The following is a 22,115-nucleotide window of genomic DNA, read 5'->3' as shown; positions in this document are numbered from 1 at the left end:
GGTGCTTAAGGTTAGAACGTGGACATCTTTTGGAGGGATCACCATTCTACCCCTAGATCCTCTGCCCTGTGAACGTACATACAGGCATCTCTGACACACACTTGCAGACTTCACATGGACACAGCTGGATGTATACCCACAAGTGTTACTCGTGTGCGGGTATTCCCACATGGAGTAGATCTAATACATTCTCACTTACATGCTTGCCCCTTACAAATTTTTTCACGTATGTTCAACTCTGGTTATAGATTATTAAGAGTTAACTTATTTGCAGAAATCTGAAAACTAGGTGGCTCCATTTTTTTAAAGGAATGCTTTCTTCAGTGAACGCCCATCAGATTTGGAAAGGTGGAACTACAACCACACGGACAAGTTTCTATAAGAATTTATGTACATGCCCCAAATCTTTGGGAAACCTCACTACCTACCAAAGCCACCTTCTCCATCATTAATTAGAAAGGGTTTCTTGGCTTTGGGCCAAAATCTAATTTCCCGAACCGTCTACCTGTTGGTTCTCCACCACCACGGGGTGCCCAGAACCAGGCGCCCTCTCTCCCGCATGACAGCTCTTCAGTATTTGAAGTCAGCCATCCCTTCCTGCTCGGTCTACGCCTCTCCAGGCTAATTTTTTAATTAGCTCAAATTAATGGCGGTTCCTGGGGAGCTCCAGCCCCAGTAAAAGTGACCCGAATTATTCAAAGATTTGAGTGTTTCAAATGCCTGTTTATCCTAATTAGCATCTTAACTACAGCAGTGCCCTCTGCCTCTAACGAGCCACATTTTAACATGTTCCATATTTTAATGGATTTTACTTGAATGAACTGTTTAATCAAGTGAAGACACATTTCATGAATGAATAGAAGTAAATCTATAATTATACACTTTAGTCAGGTAAGAGGAGTGACATTTCGGCACAATCCAGGGCTATATATAGTGAGTGCATTTGAATGACAAAGTAGGTTACCTCGGCTTCCGTAGGGGAGCTGGGAATTTGCCTTGCTCTCAAGTTCATTTCGTAACCTAATTAGAATCTGCAAAGAGTTGTAAAGTACGTGTGTGGCACAGCCCTGGTTCTCCCCAGCTTCACCTTTGCCTTTCTGGATGATTCCTCAGCTGGTGCAGTGGCCTTGCAAGGGAATAACTGGCCACAGAAGCCAAGAGTCTTCGAGTCTCTGACGGTCCCTGTGGCCTCCCGGCCACTGGCTGCGGATTTCGCTTGCCGGAGCCTTCCCAGCTTGGGACCTGTGGCCCGAAGGCAGCAGAGTGTGGCTGTGATGCTGTCCTGCTTCTCTCTTCCCCGTGTCACGCTCCCTCTCTCGTGTCCTCCTTCCCTTCCTTCTCTTCACTGTCCCTTCTGACGGAGCCAGGATCCGCACACGCACGAAAGGCCAGGAGCAGAGGGCCTGGGAATTAACACACTGACTGCCACACTAGAAAAAAGATTTTTTTTTTCCCTGGGGCCACGGTATTTTATTATCAAAATAGAACTAAAATTTCAAAAACAAAACGATCCTTTCTAATTTAATGAAAAATGTGTTATTTTTTATTGTTTTCTGTGCATGAGTTATATGCAACTTGAAAAATAGCTCTCGTGGCTCCCAAGGTGAAGAGATGTGTGAGTTACGCATGCTTCGCGAGGCCCCGGGCTCAAACTAGCATGACTTAAATACAACTCACAGGGGAGTTAATGTGTTAAAGGCAAGATGTAACTATTGGATGGGGCAGGAAGGGGCAGAGGAGGAATCCTGGTGCCCTGGATCTGGAGAAGGTGAGGACAGGTGACTTGGGGCTTTGGGGCAGGCTGGCAACCCAGCCGTGAGTGTGGCGGTTCTGTTGCTCTTAGCCCTGCAATCAGGGGTTTGCACCTTGAGCTGCACACTGGAGTCACCTGGACAGCACTAAAAATCCTGATGCCTGGGTCCTATTCCAGAGGTTCTGATTGGCTTAGGAGGCAGCTAGGGCATCAGTAGTTTCTAAAATTCCCTAGGTGACTCTAACATGCAGTCCAGAAGTTTTTAAGTGACTGCAGCCCCAGCCAATATCCTCTCAACCGTATGAAAGACCCTGAGCCAGAATCACCAGCTAAGTCACTCCGCCATTCCTCACCATGGAAACTGTGTGAGACCATCAGTGTTTATTATTTTAAACTGCTAAGTGTTGGGGTAATTTGTTACACAGCAATAGATGACTAACACAGATTATTAGTTGTTGTGAGTGTACCCCCAGTCAGGTCACTTCTTGCCACCTCCACCATCATCTCCTTATCCAGCCTCCACAATCCCTCCCTGGACTATCGCTGGAGCCCCTCCCTGGCCTTCCTGTTCCTCCCATGCCCCTGTCCCCCAGTGGTCCCACAGCAGCTGGAGTTACTGTCTCAAAACACAGTTCTAATCACATCATCCCCTTACTTGAAACCTCCTAATAGCTCATATTGTGCATAGGACCGAGACCAGAGCCTTTCACCTGAGTTGTGAGGCCGGCGTGTCTTTTCCCTGCCACCTCTCTTTCTCATTTCATTCCCACAACACGCCCCACCCCTACGTTATGTTCTCCTTTAAGCCCAGCTGGGACATTCTTCCAGTTTCTCTCCTAGCTCCCTCCACCACGGGACCTTTGCACATGTTGCTCCTCAGCCTGGACTCCTCCCTTTCCTACCTCCTGGCCTAGGTCTGACTCCTTTGTTACAGCCTCTCCCAGAAGCAGCCCCTGAACTTGAGAGCCCTTGTCTCAGTGGATATTCACACGTTCACCAGGACAATCATCTGGTTAATGTCTCTCACCCCGACTGGACAGAGATCCAGGGTGGTGAATGGTTTTGCCCCTCATCAGAGGCCCAGTGCTACCTTGCACGGCCCTGCAACAGAAGAGGTGTCAATATCATGAATGAATGAGTGAGTGAATGAATGAGTGAAGACTGGTAGGAACAAACAGACCCCGTTTGGGGAAACCCAAGGCACTGACCGACTGTCCAGGAAGGTACTCAAGCCCAGAAGCCAGGCAGTGACCGGGCATGAGATGGAATTTCAGCCCCAGGAAAGAAGCAAGAGCCCAGACTGAGAACCTGAGGTCTGCGATGGCCCCTTGCCAGGCCAACTGGGAGTTGGACCCCTCCGCTCCTGACCTTAGGGTCCTTGATGGAGGATGGGGGTGTCCAGGGCTGAGATGAGGGATCTGTAGGGGCAGGGAGTTCGTTGGCCCTGCCTGTGGGTAGCAGAGAGTGGCAGGGGACAGGAGCCTGGCAGGGCCTGCAGCTCCAGTCTGGGGACCCTACAGCAGAGACAGCGTGGGTGGAGAGAACAGACTGACCCACACGGCAGTGAGGGGGCAGGCAGTGCAGTCATTGGATAAGCCCAAGACTGGGTGACTTCCAGAGAGAGGGTTCAGTCCAGCACTGTGGCCTTCCCAGGGATGGGGACCAGCCCCCTTGATGGGACAGGCTGGACCCACATTAGGCTTAAAATGAGTCACGTGGACTCAGTTATGCTGAGCGAGAAAATTTTCCAAGTAGTCCACTCACTTCCAGTCCCTTCCCGATTCCATTTTCCTTCCACCTCTCTCCCTGGTCTCCCTCCCCTCTCCCGCTTCTGCCCCACATGTCGCATGGACACAGCCCGGCGTGTGCTCTCGCTGCCTAGCGTGCGGATGGGGGTTGTGCGCTCAGTCAGTTGCAGGAACGAGGCCGTTGTGATGGCTTCATTGGAGTGACAAGGCCCTGTCACCCTCTTCACCCACAGCCCCGAGAACCAGCTGGGAGGGAGTTGTGTGCAGACACGCTGGTCTCTGCCGTCCAGACGGCTGCTCTGACCTGGCGGCATTTTCTCTCTGCTCAGCCTGAGCAGAGCTGTCCCCTAAAGCCATGGATTCCTCCTGGCTCTAACCTTATTAAAAACTGTTGGCCTTTCTACAGCTTGAAGTCTGAGTTCAAATATTAATGTTCTTGCATTTGGATCTTTGGTTCCCAAAGCTTCACGGGAGCCTGAGTCGTCACTGGTCTCAGCCTTTGTGACCTTTACTCTCTCCAACCGCCCGTGGCCAGGGCATCCCTAAGGGTCCTTGGTTCCTGCCCACACCTCTCTCCTCTGAGCACAAGCCACGTCGTCACTACCCTCATAGAGGCAAGCAGAACGGAGTCCAGCACTCCAGGTGTGGTCTGAGATGGCCCAGAGAGGGACTATCCCCTCCTTCATTCTAGATGTGATACCTTTGTCAATGTCGTTCCCAGTCTTATTCACTCCTTTGGCAATTGCCTTACTCAGTTAATACATTCTGATCTCCTAACCGAGGGGAAGAAATCCAAGTCATTAAAATTTTTTTTTCATACCATTATTAATCATTTACTTAAAACTTATCATGCTTCCTTCAGGAGCACGTATCAGAGTCACCCAGAGAACTTGTTGAAACACAGGTTTCTGGCCCTGAGTGTCTGATTCAGTAGATCTGGGATGGGGCTTGAGAATCTGCTTTTCTAGCAAGTTCCCAGGGGCCACACTTTGAGAACCACTGCTTCAGGGATGTGCTTTCTGGTAAGACCTCGTATCCTCAGTCCATACCAGTTCCTGGGGGAAAAAATCAGCAGCTATTGCCTCCAAGCCTCCTACCGCAGACAACATATTCCTGGGGCTCTGGCCCACCTGTTCTTCTCCGTGGTGCCAAATGACTTCGGCTCCTTGTGGATTTGTTCCTGGTGGGGGGGGGGGGGTCCTGGATTCACTGCTCCAAAAGCAGGAGAGTTTTTCCCTTAGGCTGGCCCCTGAGGCCCTGGCCTTGAAGCAGCCCAGCCCTTCCTTTGGGTACCTGCTCAGGGCCCTCCTCCCTCCCTCGTCTGTCTCCTGCCCTCCTGGCTCTCCCCTGCCCATCAGCACCCGTCTCCCCGCATCCCTGCCGGGTGGTCCAGGGGCCTATCAGCAAGTCAGACTTGATGGCTGCCTCCCTGGGCCCAACATGCAGATTAGGTCCCCAGGGAACCCCCAGCTATACCTAAGTCGAGTGTGTGTGTATGTGAGTGTATTTCATTTTCTTGGGAATTAAGGGTTACTCCTTTCCTAGAGGAACATATTTCTGTGTTTATAAGGGAGGTGAATAAAAAAAAAACAGTATTCACTTTACAGAAACACAGTTTATAGCAAACTGTGTATGAGACTGCAGGTACAGAGGATACCTGCGGTTCCAGAACGAAACATAGGTGTTTACAAATTTACTTCGTAAATATTTCATCAGTACATTCAAGGATCCTTCTATGCACATATGACGGTGTGGATTTTTTTCCTCATGAGCACGATCAGTTATACTATTTCTTTTCCATGCCTTGGTTATTTTAAAATGCCGTTTATTACTGATTTCCTCCATTTGCTTTCCCTAAAAATGTCCATTAGAATAAACACTCGAGGTGAGACAGATACTTTGGTGCTGAAATTACGGGCAGTGAGTGGCTGATCTCAGTGACCATCTGCTCTGCCCTGTTCTGGTCAATCGGGCCTCCGGAACTGTCCACATCTGGTGGATTCCAGAAGAGCCAGCCTGAACCAGAATCGCACCTCAGTTTCCTCATCTGTGAAATTAGGGGTGGAATGAGACAACCTCTAGGGCGTTTTTTGTTTGTTTGTTTTGAGTTCTGGCCACTTATAAAATATTTTATTCTGCCATATTGATATACAGCTTTCATGCACACACGAACACACACATCGAAACCCCAAACCACTGACTGCCTTGATGCCTTATGCCTGGGAATGATCATTGCAACTTTTAAGCAGCGTGTAGAACTTTAGAGTTTCATCAGTGTTTTTTGCTGGGCCTTGAGTCAACCCTGTGGGCTACTTGCTATATTGCCCGCATTTTACAGGTGGAAAGACTGACTCAAGAGAGGTTGAGTTGTGTCCTTAAATTTGGGAGCCAGGCATGACTGTGCACACCCAGGAGCTGGTGCCCTGGGCGACACTGCCTTCCAGCAGGGACAAGTGTGCGCATTTTCCAACTAGCAATTGCTGTTGCTTCACAACATGCTCGTGACACACAAAACTGGCAATGGGACCCCACCTGCATCCAAAAAGGATTTGAGGCAGCAGAAATAAATTCCTATGGCAAAATTAACTTTTTTTTTCAATCAACTTGTTCCCAATCTTTCATCAAATCAAGGTAAAAATGAAGATTGGACAAGGTTCACCCTGACTACAGCAGTTTCTTTCTTTTTACAAAACATTTATTACAAAATATCTCAAGCATTCAGAAAAGCACAGAATAAAATACACACCCATGGACTTGCTAGCCAGAATGAATCAATGTTCACGTTTTGCTCCATTGGCTTCGTATTTCTTTCCAAGAAATAAAAGATGGCAGCTCCCATTGCAGTCTCCTTTGTTCCTCTTCCTTGGTGGTGACTTCCCAGGAACTATCCTGTGACATTTAGGGCCAGATTATTCGGAACATTTTGAGAGATACATTACAAGCCTCCACCATGTACTGAAATAAAAAGAGCTTTTTTATTGTGGTAAAATACACTGACATAAAATTTACCATTTTAACCATTTTTAAGTGTACAATCCACGCATTAAGTACATTCACATTTTTGTGCGACTATTACCACTACCCATCGCCACAACTTTTTCATCATCCCTTACTGAGACTCTGTGCCCATTAAGCAGTAACTCCTGTCTCCTGCTCCCCTCAGTTTCTGGTAACCACCGTTGTACTTTGTCTCTACGAATTCAACCACCCTGAAGTATCTCATATAAGTGGAATCATACAATATTTGCCCTCTTGTGTCTGGCTTACTGCACATAACACGATGTCTTCAAGGTTCATCCATGTTGTAGCATGTATCAGAATTTCATTCCTTTTTGAGGCAGGATAATACTCTGTTGTATGTATGTACGTACCACAATTTCTTTATCCATCCATCTGCCAATGAACATTGGGGTTGCTTCCACCTTTTGTCTGCTGTAAATGCTGCTGCTATGAACAGGGGTATAAAAATATCTATTCAAGCCCCTGCTTTCAATTAATTTGAGTATATGCCTGGAATTGGTGGATTGTATGGTCATTCTATGTTTAATTTTTTGAGGGTCTACCATACTGTTTCGCACAGTGGCTGTTCCATTTTACATTCCCACCAGCACTGCACAAGCGTTCCAGTTTCTCCACATCCTTGCTAACACTTGTTGTTTTCTGGTTTTGGATAATAATCACCCTGATGGGTATTAACAAGAAGCATTTTTAAGCATCATCTTCTCTTAGAGAGGAAGAAACTGAGTCCCGGTGAAGGGGAGGGTCACACAGAGAGGCCAAGGTCACACGCAAGTCAGTGACAGAGCAGGACCTGGAAGCTGGGTCCCGACCCCCACCTAATTCTTTCCAGTAAAACACGCAGTCCAGTTTCCATCGCTGCACGGCAGAGGGTGCACAGCCACGGCCAAAGGCCAGATGCAGACTTCAGATTTATATAGTTCGATCCTTACTTTGGACTTTTTAAAAGCAAAACAGTATCAAAATTCTTTAAATGTAGGGTATTTTATGTTTTAAAAATCTATATTTCTGATTTCTTCCCCCCAAATCAGAAGGTCTGGTGACCCTGGACCCACGTTCTAACTTGGCAACCGAGAAGCGACTACTGTCTTTAGATGGGGCATTCGGCCACCAATTTGCCACAATCCCCACCACCACCTAGTATCTTCCACACAGGCTGCTTCCCACAGTGGCTGGCCCTAGTGACACTGGAGTTTGCAGCCCTTTGCTCTCCAGGTTCATAGGCGCTAGTCACTCTGTGTCAGAGCAGACAGTTGTGTTTCACATCACAGGCTGGTTCCAAACCTCTTTATTCTGCATCATTTTTCTGAGAGTCTTGGCTATTTCTTCACCATAAAAGTGAAATAATATTGCACATACATAATGCAAAATATAAAGCAAGACACTGTTGGAGAGCCTGATTTGGAGATGTGTGATGTAGTGGAGAAACGCCAGCAAGGGTGCTAGCCTTGACTGTCACGGGAGCTCTCTGGGCAATCCGACCAAGCCCCTTCCCTGCCTGGCCTCCTTGTGCTTGTGTGCCAATTGCAGGGTGGGACTGGGGGGTCTTCAAGTTCCCATGGGGCGCCCTGGTTTATAATGTAGGAAAAAACCTCCCCTTCCCATTGTTGGTGGAGTGGAGAAAATGGCTTTGCCCACTCAAGCCACTTCCCCTGGTGGCCAGCACACCCACCCTCTGCTTTCTCTTTGCTGACAGGTGAGGAATGACCTGACCGGGGTTCTGTATGGCGAGGACATTGAGATTTCGGACACCGAGAGTTTCTCCAACGATCCGTGCACCAGTGTCAAAAAGCTTAAGGTAGGCATGGCTAGCCACAGCCTGAATGACAGACTGACCTCGAAGCTCCTGGGTGCCCAAATCCCCAGACTACAGAAGAGCCTGTTTTCATCTGGGCCTCAAGTTCATTTCCACCTTGGCATCTCAGACTTCGGAGATGCTCCCAGGGTCCAGCTTCCCCTCGCCTTCCCCTTGCTCGCTGTCCAGCGCTGGCCAAAGGTGCTGGTTGCCAGGTGCTCAGCCATTCAGAGCTTTCCTGGTGATTTTACACCTCTCAACCCAGCCTGTGGGGCAAGCAGGGCACAAGTCATTGTCATGTCTATGTTGAAGGGAGAGGAACTGTGTTGCCGAAAGCCCACAGCAAGGGGGCATTGCTGTTGGGACTGGAAGCCCAGGCTCCTGGCCCCCATCCAGTGACTCGATTTGTCTCTAACTTTCATTAGTCCGTTCACGCCACAAACTCTCTCAAACACCTTTTCTGTGCCAGACCCTGTCCTGGGCTCACCGGCATCGCCAGACCTGTCCTTGTCCTCAGCTTGCTCACAGCGTGGTCAGGAAGACAGACACCTCTCAGGGGAGACAGGAACAAAAGGGCCTGGGAACAAAGGGAGGAAGTGACTCATGCCACCTGGGGAGAGGGTTCAGACAAGGCTCCAAAGAAGAGACAGCATTCAGGCTGTGGAGGATGAGCAGGACCCGACCTGCAGGAGCCTGGCTGGGAAGGAGGGATAAAGGGGAGAGGGCCGGGCAGGCACACCCCTCCTGAGTGCAGGACCGGCAGGAGTTCCACAGAGCCTGATGTGCCTGGGGCAGGGGTGGGAGGGACGATGCTGAGGCTGGAAACAGAAGTCAGTTCCCAGGGGGCCTTGAATGCCAAGCTGAGAAGTTTGGTCTTTTATCCTGAGGGCAGTGGGGAGCTGCTGGAGGTTTGTAAGCAGGGGCAGGTGTCGTCAGAGCCATGGACTTCTTCTTTTGCTCTCTTCCATTCCCTCATGCCCACATTTAAAGTCGTTGGCATGGAGACCCCAGATGCCAACTGCTGAGAGATCCCATCTGTCTTGTGTGGGTCCCAGGTTACACCATTCAGAGCAGGTGGCAGTTCAGAGCTTTTGCCTTCTAAATCCCACAGTTCACAGATGAGGACCTCAAAGCCCAGAGATGGGGGAACAAGGGAAGCAACATGCCAGTTGTTTAGCACCTCATCTAGACATGGAGCCCGGGGGTCACATTTCAGCCCTGGGAGCCTCTGTCGATGAGAGGCCTTAGTCTGGGGAGGGCCTGCTGGCAGCCCAGGCGGCTGGAACCATATCCGCCCAAGCTTCTCCACCTGCGGCGCCACAGGCTGTGTGGGGCCTGGAGGACTCAGGATGGGGTGGCTGCTCTGCGGGGAACACCTGCCGGTGGGGGGGAGAGTTGGGGAGGAGGGGGGACCTGGAGCTGCACTGACATTCTCCTGCCACACGCAGAGGCATCTCTCCAGGGCGGGCACTTGAGGTAGCTTCCTGTGGCCCAGATGCCCAGCGTCTGTGGGCTTTAAAGTTTAAAGAGCTTTTATGTGCAGGGCAGAGGTACTAGTTGAAAGTCTGCAAGACACTGAGGACAGGACTGGGCTCTGTGCTCATCAAGCAGCCAGCTCTTACAGAAGTAGGAGTGACAGTCACAATGGTGACAATAGCTGCCTTCCCAGTGCGTGGACCAAGGGCCAGGCCCCCAAGCAGAGCCCTTGACCTTCATGTGCTCATTTAGTCCTCCCCAAAGCCCTAGGGCGGAGGGAATTTTTCTATCCCCCGTTCACACATGGGGCTTGAGGCTCAAAGAGGGTAAAGAACTACCCCAAGACACCCAGCTGACAAGTGGTGGGTTGGGATTGAACCCACGTCCGGGCGATGCCATGGCCCAGCTTTCTCCACTGCCCCACATGACTGCGCTTCTGAGAAAGGACTCCAACTTCACAGATCCAGGAGACAGCAGGCTGAGGACAAGGGTCCCTGGCCCAGACACCTGCTCGGCTCTGCCTTCTTGGAGCCTTTGCTCAGTCGTCCCCTTTGCCCAGAGGCCGTCCCTGAACACTGCATTTAAAATTGAACTCCCTGCCACTGCAGTCCCACTTGCCCCTTTCTGCCAGTTTTCTCCGTGTCACTTACTGACATCTGTTTTTGTTTCCCTTGACTGCCATAACCAAGTACTGCAAACTAGATGGCTTAAAACAACAACAATTTATTCTTTCACATTCTGGAGGCCAGGAGTCTGAGACCAGTGTGTGGGCAGCACCATGCTCTCTCAAAGGCTCCGGGGCTCTGCCCCACCTTTGTGGTTCGCTGAGAAATCAACTTGCAAGAGGCAGATTAATTGGAGAAGAGACATATGAATTAATCTAGCCTGTATAAGACCCACCCTGCAATGGGATGCAGACGCTTATACATCATCTTGAGGTTACAGAGGGATCCTGGCAAAACAGCAGGTGGGAAGCAGGGAGAAAGGGAGTTGGGCTGAGGGGCAGTGAATGGTTACTGGGGAGAATTCAATGAGCTTGAGGAACATACAGTGGTACCGGGCAAAATCTGCTGGGCCCGTGGAGCGGACAATGGTTGTTTCCTTCTTTGGTAGGTCCAGACTTTAGGCAGCTAAGGGAACTTCAGAGAGTCCTGTGCTTTGGGAGAGTCAGCGCGGATGGAGGGAGGTCCAGGGGACATTGAAGCTTCTTCAATCCAGCATGTCCAAATGCTGTCTTTGGGGTGTGGGCTTCTGAGCCCCCAACACCCTTCTCTTGGCTGCTGGTGTCACCAGCAGTCCTTGGCTTGCAGCCGCATAGCTCCAATCCTTACCTCACATGGCATTTCACCCCCTCCCTTCACGTCGTCTTCTTAGTGGGACACTAGTCATGCTGGATTAAGAGCCTACCCTACTCCAGGGTGATCTCATCCGAACCAACTGCATCTGCAATGACCCTGTCTTCAAGTAAGGTCACATTCTGAGGCATCAGAGATCAGGACTTCAATGTGTCTTTTTGGGAGACACAATTCAACTCCTAACAACATTTGACATTCTATTAATTTTACCTAATTGTTTCATCATCAGTCCCCTCCCATCAGAATGTAAGCTCCAGGACACAGAAATTTCTGTCTCCATCACTCTTGTTTCCCATCACCTGAAACCCAACCTGTAATAATTTGCTCAACAATTTGGTAGGGTTTTTTTTGTGTGTGTGTGTTTTCTATGCTTTTTTTTTTTAATTTCAACAAATATCGTGGGTATAAGTGTTTTTTGTTACATGGATAAATTGTATCCTGCTGAAGTCAGGGCTTTCCGTGTACCCATCACCAGAATAATGTACATTGCACTCGATAGGTGGGTTTTTATCCCTCACCCCCTCCCACCCTTCTTAGTTTCCAATGTTCATTACTGCTCTTTGTGATCATATATATCCCTTGCTTACCTCCTGCTTATAAGTGAGAACATGTGGTATTTGCTTTTCCATTCCTGAGATATTTCACTTGGGATAATAGTCTCCTCAACAATTTGTTGAGTGTGTGAATAAAATACCGAGTCTGAATAGACAGAGCCAACAGAGGCTACAAGGGCAAAAATACTCCGGAACAAAGAAAAGGTAGTAACTTTTGGAAAGCTCGAAGGAAAAGCAAGTCTCTGATGTGTTGTGGGATAAGGTGCAGAAGGAGGTTCAGAGGACGGGGAAGGAAACCAAATATCAGATAGCAGAAGTAGAATCTGCACTGGAGGTAGTGCGGAGAGCAGAGTTAATGCCAAGAAAAATAAAAATCGATCATGTGGAGGGCAAACTTGAGACGCTTTTCCAGAATTCAGAGGAAATGGCCAAAGAGATCAATCCAATAAGAGAAAAGATAATAGTTATGGATACTGGAGAAGAGAGATTTTAAAGAAAAACCAGGACAAATGAAACAGAACCAAAAATCGAAGACAAATGAGTACCCCAGTAGCAACAAGCGTGCCTAGCACTCAGATTTTGGTTTCTAATAGCATCCTCCAACAAAAGGAGCCAGGGCTCCTTGGAGAAATGGCTGATTCTATGGGGCAGGAATGGACAAGATGATCCCGGAGCATCCTGTAGTGCCCGAGGGTGAGGAAGTGCACAGAACACCACCACCACCACCACCACCACTGCACCCTGGGGGAATGTCAAAGATGTACAGCAGCCTATTGCAAGAACTCCCAATGGCCAAAGCTGGAACAATTTGAGCAATTAAATAAACGTAGTATTAGAATATAACCCAAAGCATAAAATAAATACCCACAAGTCCATACTTATATAAATGATTGAATAAATAAATGGGAGTGGATAGGCAATTCTCCTATGTTGAATTCCCAATAACTTATGTAGATACTTCATGCTCCAAGGAGGTGGGACATAACTCTCCACTACCTAAGTTACATTCTTCCAAAGAATACAATAACTTGCAAAAGAATAACTTGAAAGTGGAGAAACCTGATGAACCCTGCCTCAGCCAGGTGGTCAAGGTTGACATCAGCAGTGAGAAGTCATGTCGATAGCTCCCTTGACACAATGTGATGAAAATGGCACTATACCTCTGTGGTCTTCCTCGCCAAGTCCCATCACCTCAGTCTAACCATGGGAAAGACATCAGATGAATTCCACTTGAAGGCCATTCTGCAACATACCTGAGCAATACTCCTCGAAACTGTCTAGGTCATCAAAAATAGGGACTGTCTGAGCCAAGAGAAGACTAAGGAGACATGACCACTAAGTATGATGTTGTCTCCTAGACGGGATCCAAGAATAGAAAAAGAACATTTATAATGTCCTGATAATGAATAAAGCTAATAATGATGTATCAATATTGGTTCATTAATTGTGACAAATGTACCATGCTAACATAAGATGTTAATAATAGGGAAAACTGGAGGGAGGATGTATGGGAACTCCCTAGACTATCTTTGCTAATTATTCTATAAATATAAAACTATTCTCAAATGTTTATTTTAAAAAATAGGAAATAAACTTCAAGACAGACCTAGTACAAAATTGCCAATATTCTACCATTTTTGAACTACAAAATCAACAATTTCATATGGAAATATACAGACTGCATGTGCAGACTAGCCCACCTATCTGCAGTCTAGCAGAACTGGTGAAAGAAGTGTCATGCTCAGACCCATTTTGGCAAAAGTTTTGACTTTCAAACTTAAAGGGGAAAATCTTGCAAATATCTAGGCCAGAAAATAACAAGGTGCAAAACCAGGCCACCCTCCGACTCCTCTGCAGCATTAAATCTCAGAAACAATGGAGCAACTGGGAGACATTGTCTGCTATGTGAGGCTCACGCGATGTACCAGCCTCTTGCCCCTCTTGAAGTTAGTCCCGAAGCCCTACGTCAGCCAGCTGAGAGAGATGCATACTTTATAGCCGAGGTCATGATCGAAATGGCTGAGCAGGGACCACTGGAACCTGTAGATGGAGAGCTAAGTCTAGATAATTCTTATAAAAGTATATACAGGTGCAAAAATTACATATAATTTTATACATAATGCAAAAAACCAGATTCTGTAATAGCAATAATTGAAATATAAAAATCCAAATTACCTTCACAGGGCCTGAGAAGTGAGTGAATAAAAAAAATGGGTGCTAAAGTCTTTGTCTTAACTAGGACAGGGACCCAAAAGAGACCACTGTGCTCATGAGTTTCATAATTAGAGACATAATAAGCTAAAGAATGCTTGGAAAAACTCAGTGGTAAATATACCGTAGTGCAAACAGAACCTGAAGCTGCAGAAACACGGAAGGTAAAAGCATAGGAAATCTAGTCCACATACTGAAACAGAAAGCAAACATGCAAACCGGAAAGCACAAAACAGATAATTGCAGACCAAATATAATGGTAATGATCAGAAATTCAAATAGGTCAAACTCATTATTAAAAGGCAAAGACTCCGATTGTGTTTTGAAAAATGAACTCTAGCGATTTACGTCAGACAAACAAAGTGATGCAGAAAGGTTAAAGGTAGAAAAGATTGGACAAATTTCTACCAAGCAAACCAAACTGCAGCAAAAATCCCAGTATTTGTCTCAGACCAAAGAGAATTCAAGGTACAGGCGTCAAACGGGATTAAGGATAGTCGTTTTCTGTAGATAAAGATACAATCCACCATGAGAATAACACATTTGTGGACTACTATTGCTTTAAATTACATCTCACTGAAATAAATAAAGAAAAGCCTGCTAAAAATACGAAGGGGAATTGGTAGTAACACGATAGTGTTGGGAGACATAACATCTCTTTCTCAGTCCAGGCAAAGAAAAAGCAGGAACACAGAGGAAGTGAGTAATGAAATTAATAAGGCTGATTTGGCAGGTATGTACCAAAATTTGTATCAAGAAAGTCAGGAGGCCAGGCGCGGTGGCTCACACCTGTAATCCTAGCACTCTGGGAGGCCGAGGCGGGTGGATCGCTCCAGGTCAGGAGTTCGAGACTAGCCTGAGCAAGAGTGAGACCCCGTCTCTACTAAAAATAGAAAGAAATTATATGGACAACTAAAATATATATATACAAAAAATTAGCCGGGCATAGTGGCGCATGCCTGTAGTCCCAGCTACTCGGGAGGCTGAGGCAGGAGGATCACTTAAGCCGAGGAGTTTGAGGTTGCTGTGAGCTAGGCTGACGCCACGGCACTCACTCTAGCCCGGGCAACAAAGTGAGACTCTGTCTCAAAAAAAAAAAAAAAAAAAGTCAGGAAATAAAACCATTTCTGTGTGATGAAGACCTGAGGCTGTGTAAGCTCGTTCCAAGCCCATTCTGAACAGGGGACTTTAAAGGTGAGCTGTTTCCAGGCTGGGCGGGAAGCTACTCCGTAGAGACCCCGCGCTGGGCATGTTGGGGAGAAGTGCAGGCCTCAGACTCCCCTCTTGTCCACTTCAGTCGCTTCCTCCACCTTCCCTGAAGTGGCCCCAGCCCCGTATTCGTATTTCCATTTTTTGGTAGAGTTGGTGTGTGCATTATTTCAACCATGGGGCATCCACAGACCCTTCTGGAATTGAGATGTAAGAGGCAATTGCCCCACTTCAATCCAGCTGTGAAGACCAGATACTTTTATGAAAATAACAGGAATTTTTAAAAATCTTTCATTATAAAATAAAATAAAGATTCAAAAACCACACGAATCACATGGATGTCTTCATGAATCGTAAGGGAAACACCACCCAGGCCAGAGAACTTTGTCAGATACCCCAAAAGTCCCTTCCATCCACCCACTCCCAGGTGCAACCCCCTACCTGCCACCAATGAGGGACCGTATGCCCTGCTTTCATAGTAATCGCTAATGTTCTTTTCTTTGCTTGCTTGCCTGCCTTCCTTCCTTACTTTCTTTCCTTCCTTCCTTCCTTCCTTCCTCCCTCCCTTCCTTTCTCTTTCTTTCTTTCTTCTCAGAATTCAGGAAGCGTAGGGAATGCTGTTTCTAGCTGTGACCCTCTATTTTTTTATTGTAGTAAAATATGTATAACATAAGATTTACCATTTTAACCATTTTTAAGGGTTCAGTTCAGTGGCATTAAGTACATTGACAGTGTTGTACAACCGTCCCATTACCCATTTCCGGAACTTTTTCACCGTCCCAAGCAGAAACTCAGAGCAGGGGCTTTGAATGGAGAGGACCCTGGGCTGGACTCCTGTGCCTGCTCCCGTGTCCTCCTGTACAGAGAGGACACTGAGATGTCCCAAATGTTGTGTGACAGTCACCATGTACAGAGTGTGGGGTCTCATGGGGGCTGAATAATTAGTAGTTGATGTTATGTTGGAAAGCTGAGAAACACTAGAGTAGAGAAAACACTAAATAATAAAATTATAGAACTTAAGGGAAAAAAGCCATGCAATTCTCATCTTTGGGTGCGTATCTTAAAATAATAACAAAGGGCTTGATAACGCCCAAACCTGGGGACACTGCGCAAAGCTGAAAGACTGTGAGCAGCTTGCAGTCTGGGCCCACAGAGCTGCCCCTCTGCAGGTGGATTCGCCAGAGGAAGGAGGAGCCTTGCTTGCCCCCACGGTGCTGTGACAGCAGGTGACTCTTTGCAGAGGCCACTTTTCTCTCTTCCCCATCTCATCACAGCCTCTTCTTCTGCCCTCGCCCCACGCTCCTGCTTCAATAGCAACGGAGGACACTTTTTAGCACTCACTTCTTGCCCGCGAATTCATAAATTCATTTAATCCTCGCAATGACTCTATGATAGCAGTCAGCAAACTACGGCCCGCAGGCCAAATCCGGCCCACCATCTGTTTTTGTAAATAAAGTTTTATTGGGACATATTCATTTGCCATAGCGTCTTTGGTTGCCTTTGTGCCGCAGCAGCACAATTAATTGCGACAGACACTGTACGGCCTGTGAAACCTAAAATATTTACTACCTGCGTCTTTATGGAAACTGTTAGCCACCACCTGCTCGGGAGGCAGGTGCTATTGCTGTCGTCATACAGGTAGAGAACCTGAAGCTCAGGGAGTTTAATAACTTGCTCCAGGCCCTGCAGCTGATGAGTAACTGAGCTGAGTCTAGTCCAGCAGCCCCCCTGCAGCCTGGCTCTGAGCCCCCACGGCAAGCCTCCCAGCGTGGTGCCCACCCGCACATTGCGGTGAGCAGGATGGTTGCTTTGTGGCCTCTTGATAGTCCAGGGGTTACTCAAACACCCAAAATTTTAAAATGACCTGTCTCCCCTAGGCCTTCTGCACAGTAAAACAGGAATGAAGTGGCTTTGCAACGTAGCTACTGACCGTGAGTGGAGAGGTAGTAAAAAGAAGGGGATGACAGACAGAAAGACGGGTAAATGGAAAGCTCTCATCTTCCTTTTTTATATCAGAGCAATGTTTGGGCTTCAGTGAGCCATCATGGAGACCCCCTAAATTGAGCCAGGCTTTCTACTCTAAAAGAAAAAAGAAAAAAAATATGCTGCTTCTGCTCAGAGCCATGTTTAGCTTTCTTTTTCGAATGATTCACAAATATAGCTCAATTCTCTACCAATATTTCTGGGCATTCTTATGCCTCAATTGGCACATTAAGGGGACAGCTTTGACCAGAAAAGCCACCCAGCTGGCCAGCAATGACAGAGAGGCTCCTAGAACCCCAGCAGAGAGGGGAGGGAGGCAGAGGCAGTCTAGGGTCAGGACCTGCCACAGAGGGAAGTGCGTCAATTTCTCGTTGCTGCTGCAACGAATACGAGTGGCTTAAACAATGCAAATTTATCTTACTGTTCTGGAGGCTGGAAGTCCAAAAAGGGTCTCCACAGGCTAAAATGAAGGTGTCAACGGGACTGCATTCTTCCAGAGGCTCTGGGGAAGAATCCATTTCTTGCCTTTCCCAGCGTCTGGAGGCTGCCTACACTCCTTGGCTGGTAGCCCCTTCCTCAAAGCCAGCAATAGTCAGTTGGGTCTTTCTCACATTGTGTCACTATCTCTGGCTCCTCCACTTTTAAGTACCCTTGTGCTTACATTGGGCCCACCTGCGTAATCCATGAAACTCTCCCTATTTTAAGATCAGCTGCTAAGCAACCTTAATTCCATCTGCAGTGTGAGTCCCTGCTTGCCACATAACATACACGCTCAGGGGTTCTGGGGGTTTGGATGTGGCCACTGTTCCCCCGTCATAGGAAGATGCAGAGGTCAGCCTTGAGGAGGACTGTCCTCGCCTGTGCTTCACGGAGTGTGCTAGTGGGAACTGTGCTCTCCCTGCCCCACCGGCCAGAAAAGTCCTGGAGGGAATCATCCCCCTTTTCCCCAACCGGATAGGAGAGCCCCGATGGGAACTGCCACCCCGCAGCTGGGAGCCCACCCCGACGGCCTGCACAGCCCGAGGGCAGGCAAAGCTGCAGGATAAACATGGAGCATCTTCCCAGGGGCCAGTTTTGCTCAGACATGGAGAGGAAAAGGCATTATTTTTATCTTATGACATAGATATATTATTGGAATGCTAAATATGCATGAATTTTCAAGATACATTAACAAACTTTAAAGAAATGCCAAGCTTTGCCAGTGGGCTGCTGTGGGCTATTCCCTCCCCACTCCCCGTCTTGAGAGTAAGTACATGTTTCCCATTTCTCTGCCTTTAGGGACATTTCTGGTGGGCTGGAGGGGAGTCTAAGAAAGATTCATTTTAGCTAAATAAAACAGAAGACTCATTCTGGGTGTGGAATCAGTCTGTCAGACACAGGAGGGACTTTGGAGAACATCTGGGCTAACCCTCTAGGGCTCAGCCCAGGTTTACAGCCAGAAGTGCGGGGTGTGACTGGCCTGGCCACCTACACTTGGGCCAGTGCCCGCTGCCCCTGGTGAGGCCACCGCCCAGCCCACATCATGGCCAGCCTCTAATAGCTCGGCCGCCTTAGGGCTCATAGCATCTCGGCCCTTTCTGCAGCACTGTGCATGGTTTTATCTGATTTTTCAGCAGCCCAGCGCAGTAGGTGGAGTGGGTCTGAGAAACCAGGATGCAATCAAGTGGGCTGAGACTGGTGCATGGGTGGCAGGGGACTCCAGACAACCCAGAGGTCAAAGTCAAGGTCAGGCATGACCTTGACCTTCCTCATAGGATCCCACACTCCTGTGGCAGGGAGGGCCGGCCAGCCAGGATGGTCCCTGATCTTCCTTGCTTCTGCTGTCCCGCTCTTTAAGTGCACGCCAGCTATTCTAATGGCTCAGGATTGCATTTGCCATTTATATCTTTTCACTTCAAAATCTGCCCGACTTTTCTCGAGGAGTTGTTGCTGCAGACTGGGTGCCGAGCTCCAGCAGCGCAGCCCTGGCGGGGTTTGCTTTCTCAGCTGGGAGGCAAGAGATAGGGGTGAGTGGACAAGCACTCAGGCTCCGGGGCCACACCAACCTGGGGTCGGGGCTGGCACTACCATTTCCCACCTGTGTGACCTGTGTCTCAGGTTGAATTCCCTAGAAACAGAGCCTGAGATGCTTGTGAAAGGGATTTACTGAGGGAGTGCTCTCAGGAGCAGGGGAGGGAAGCAGGGTAAGGCAGGGATGCAGAGAACTAGGCCAGAAAGCTGGCTGGAGACCAGTTTAGCCAGGCCCCATGGGGTTCTCTGGAGCATACATGATACCACGGAGCTGGTCCCACCTTTCGGCAGCCAGGCTGGAGTTTGATACCCATGTGACTCAGTCACTGGCTGCTGTCTGTGGGGTGTGGGGCATGGCCTGGCCCCCACAGCCAGGAAGCTCCCCTTAGCAGAGGGCAGTCCTCCAGAGAAGGGACTGAACTGCCGGGAGCCTGCTCGCACCGCAGCTGGGGAGGGTGCACCTGCCCCAGGAGAGGGTCCGGCAGGACCAAGGGCGTCCACTGCACCTGGGAAAGTTGCTTAATTCTTTGGGCTTGATTTGCTCATGAATCTTTCCAAAGTGGGCACAATAATAGGGCCACCTCCTGGGGGGGCGGGCAGCTGATGCACAGCTTAGCATAACAGCTAGAAAGAGCTCAAGAATCATTCTTTATTTTTATCATACTGTGTTAGGATCACTTGCAAACTAGAAGTTACACACTAGTTCTTTGAATCAGGTCATCCCTCGTGCACACGCATGAATGTGTGTGTGATTTCAGCTCCTTTTAAGAAGTCCAGAGACAAAGAAGCAAGGTGGTTCTAGACAATGCATGAGAGGGGGTCAAGAAGGAGGAAGGAAATCTACCCAGGGTGTGGGGAGCACCGGGCTCCTCTCCAGAGAGAGTTTAGGGGGTCTTCTGCCTCACACGTCCTGTGGCTGTTTGGAGGGTTTGGGCTAAGCACCCCTCCTTGTCCTCCTCCCACCCCCATGGCTGTTTCCTTCCATGTTTGTCCCTTTCCTAGGGGAGTGGCCTCTTGAGGGTGTGAACACGGGTCTCCAACTCTAGACTTTGACTTCTCATTTGTGCCACATTGTGTCGTCTAGTTCCACTCCAGGTGGCCCCCTGCAGAGGCGAGTCCAGACTATAGTCAATACAGGCAAAAGCATGAATGAATGAACGGGTGGACAGAAGTCCTGTTTCAGGGAACTGCAGGTAGTTCATTCTCACTGCCATGGAGCAATAGTGGGAAATGTGGTAGAGAATCGTGCAGGAGTCAGTGGTAACGAATAAGAGTTTGATCTGTCAACCTCGGAGTGCCGTGGAAAGATTTCACACAATCAGACTTGAATCTTGGAAGGATCCCTTGGAATGTCTGCTCTGTGGAGATGGGTGGATGGGGCAGGATTAAAGGGTCCATTTGGGCGGCTGTGCTGTTCACTGAGCAGGGAATGATGGTGACTAAGCCCAGGGCCGGGGGCTGGAGAGACGGGGATGGTTCGGGAGCTTGTGAGCAGACGAAGCCATCCCTGGGCCTGGTGGGGTGAAGGAGACGAGTGGATCTACAATGATTCCCAAGTTTCCGATGTGGTGAGTGGAGGCTGGCGATACCATTCTTAGTACGGGAAACACAGGAGGAGGAGGGGGCTCGCCGGGACAGCTGATGACTTCAGCTGGGGACGTGTTGCGCTGGAGGTGCCAGACAGAATCCAACTGGAGGAGTCCAGTGGGCAACCAGAGAAAATTCTGGGCTGGGGAAAGAGGTTTGCAGTCCACAGCACACAGAGGGCAGTTGTGGCTGGAGTGAGGCTGCCCACAGAGTAGGGGGAGCAAAGGCTGAGGGCAGAGCACCAGCATTTAGGGGCGGGCAGGAGATGAGGGGCTGGTGCAGAGCAGGCTGAGCAGGGGCGACCAGGGAGGTGGGAGGCCCGGAGAGAGCATCTGATGGGTTTCACTGGGATGAATCCAACAACCACTGGGCAAGGTAGGTAGGATTATCCCTATTTCGGAGATGAAGAAATTAAGGCCACTCCAGGAGGTTAAGACCCAGGGTTTTCAGGTAGTCAGAGGTGGAGCTGGAATTTGAACCCAGGATTCTTTGACTCCAGTATCCAATAAGCTGTTTGTATCGTGTTTAGCAATGCAGGGCTTGGCACAAAGTAGATGCTCAGTAAGTGTTTACAGGCTGCCTGGGTGGATAGATGGATGCTGTTAGCAGCAAGAAATGCTAAAAGATTTCAACAAACAAGCAGAAAGACCCAGGAGCATGCCTAGGAGCATGTCCACAGAACGGAAGCAGCTTAGAACTTTTTATAGCATTGCAGACTGTGATGACAAAGGCTTGCCTTCCTGCAACTGCTCTGTTAACGATCTTTCAAAGTCCTTTCAGAGCAAGTGGGGCTTTTTTTCTTCTTCTTTCCATTCTTGCTTGCAAACGAAGGATGATTTTAGAATCCAGGCCTTCTTTATTTTGCTAAAGTACATGATGAGTAAAATGGCCTCGCAGTCAGCACTTTCCAATTTTAAAAGATGCTAAAAACTGATCTGTAAAGGCATGTTTTTCTTCTCTGTGTATCAAAGGGCCTTGAGGCCTGCTGGAGGGGGTGGCTGAGCAGCAGGAAGGTGGCACCACCTGCGAGGCTGGGCCTCACTCTGGAGGGCGGGAAGCCACTGGCGTGGGGAGCAGCTGTGTGGCCCAGGGTCCGGCTGGTCTCCTGGCAGCTGCCCTGCAGCCTTCTTTGGCCTGTTCCTCTCTGTGGATCCCAGCGCCCCAGAAAGTGACCAAGGGCCTGTTACCCTGACCCAGGAGAGCCTCAGGCAGGTGCTCAGTAAATGTTTGTTGAATGAATGAATGAGTCACAGGGGCTGTTGTACAGTCGACACCTTTTAACCACACTGAGATCATGAATGTAGCCCCATTTCCAGGACTTTCAAATATAGATTTTCCTTAGAAATAAAGTGGTACACTCACTATGGGCTAGGCCATGTTAAGAACTTTACAAGGATTATTTCAATTTGTCCTCCC

The 22,115-nt window shown here is 48.6% G+C and overlaps 1 protein-coding gene across 1 annotated transcript in view; it reads left to right on the top strand.

Annotated features, from left to right (window-relative positions):
* Positions 1 to 22,115, top strand: part of GABBR2 (gamma-aminobutyric acid type B receptor subunit 2) — a 366,525-nt gene that overhangs the window by 179,501 nt on the left and 164,909 nt on the right. Inside the window, exon 4 of the mRNA XM_069474472.1 lies at positions 8,216 to 8,317. Coding sequence (XP_069330573.1) covers positions 8,216 to 8,317 — 102 coding nt within the window. The remainder of the gene's footprint in view (positions 1 to 8,215; positions 8,318 to 22,115) is intronic.

This window comes from Eulemur rufifrons, chromosome 7 (assembly GCF_041146395.1).
Source record: "Eulemur rufifrons isolate Redbay chromosome 7, OSU_ERuf_1, whole genome shotgun sequence".
NCBI lineage: Eukaryota > Metazoa > Chordata > Mammalia > Primates > Lemuridae > Eulemur > Eulemur rufifrons.
This window is presented reverse-complemented; position numbering and strand designations above follow the sequence as displayed.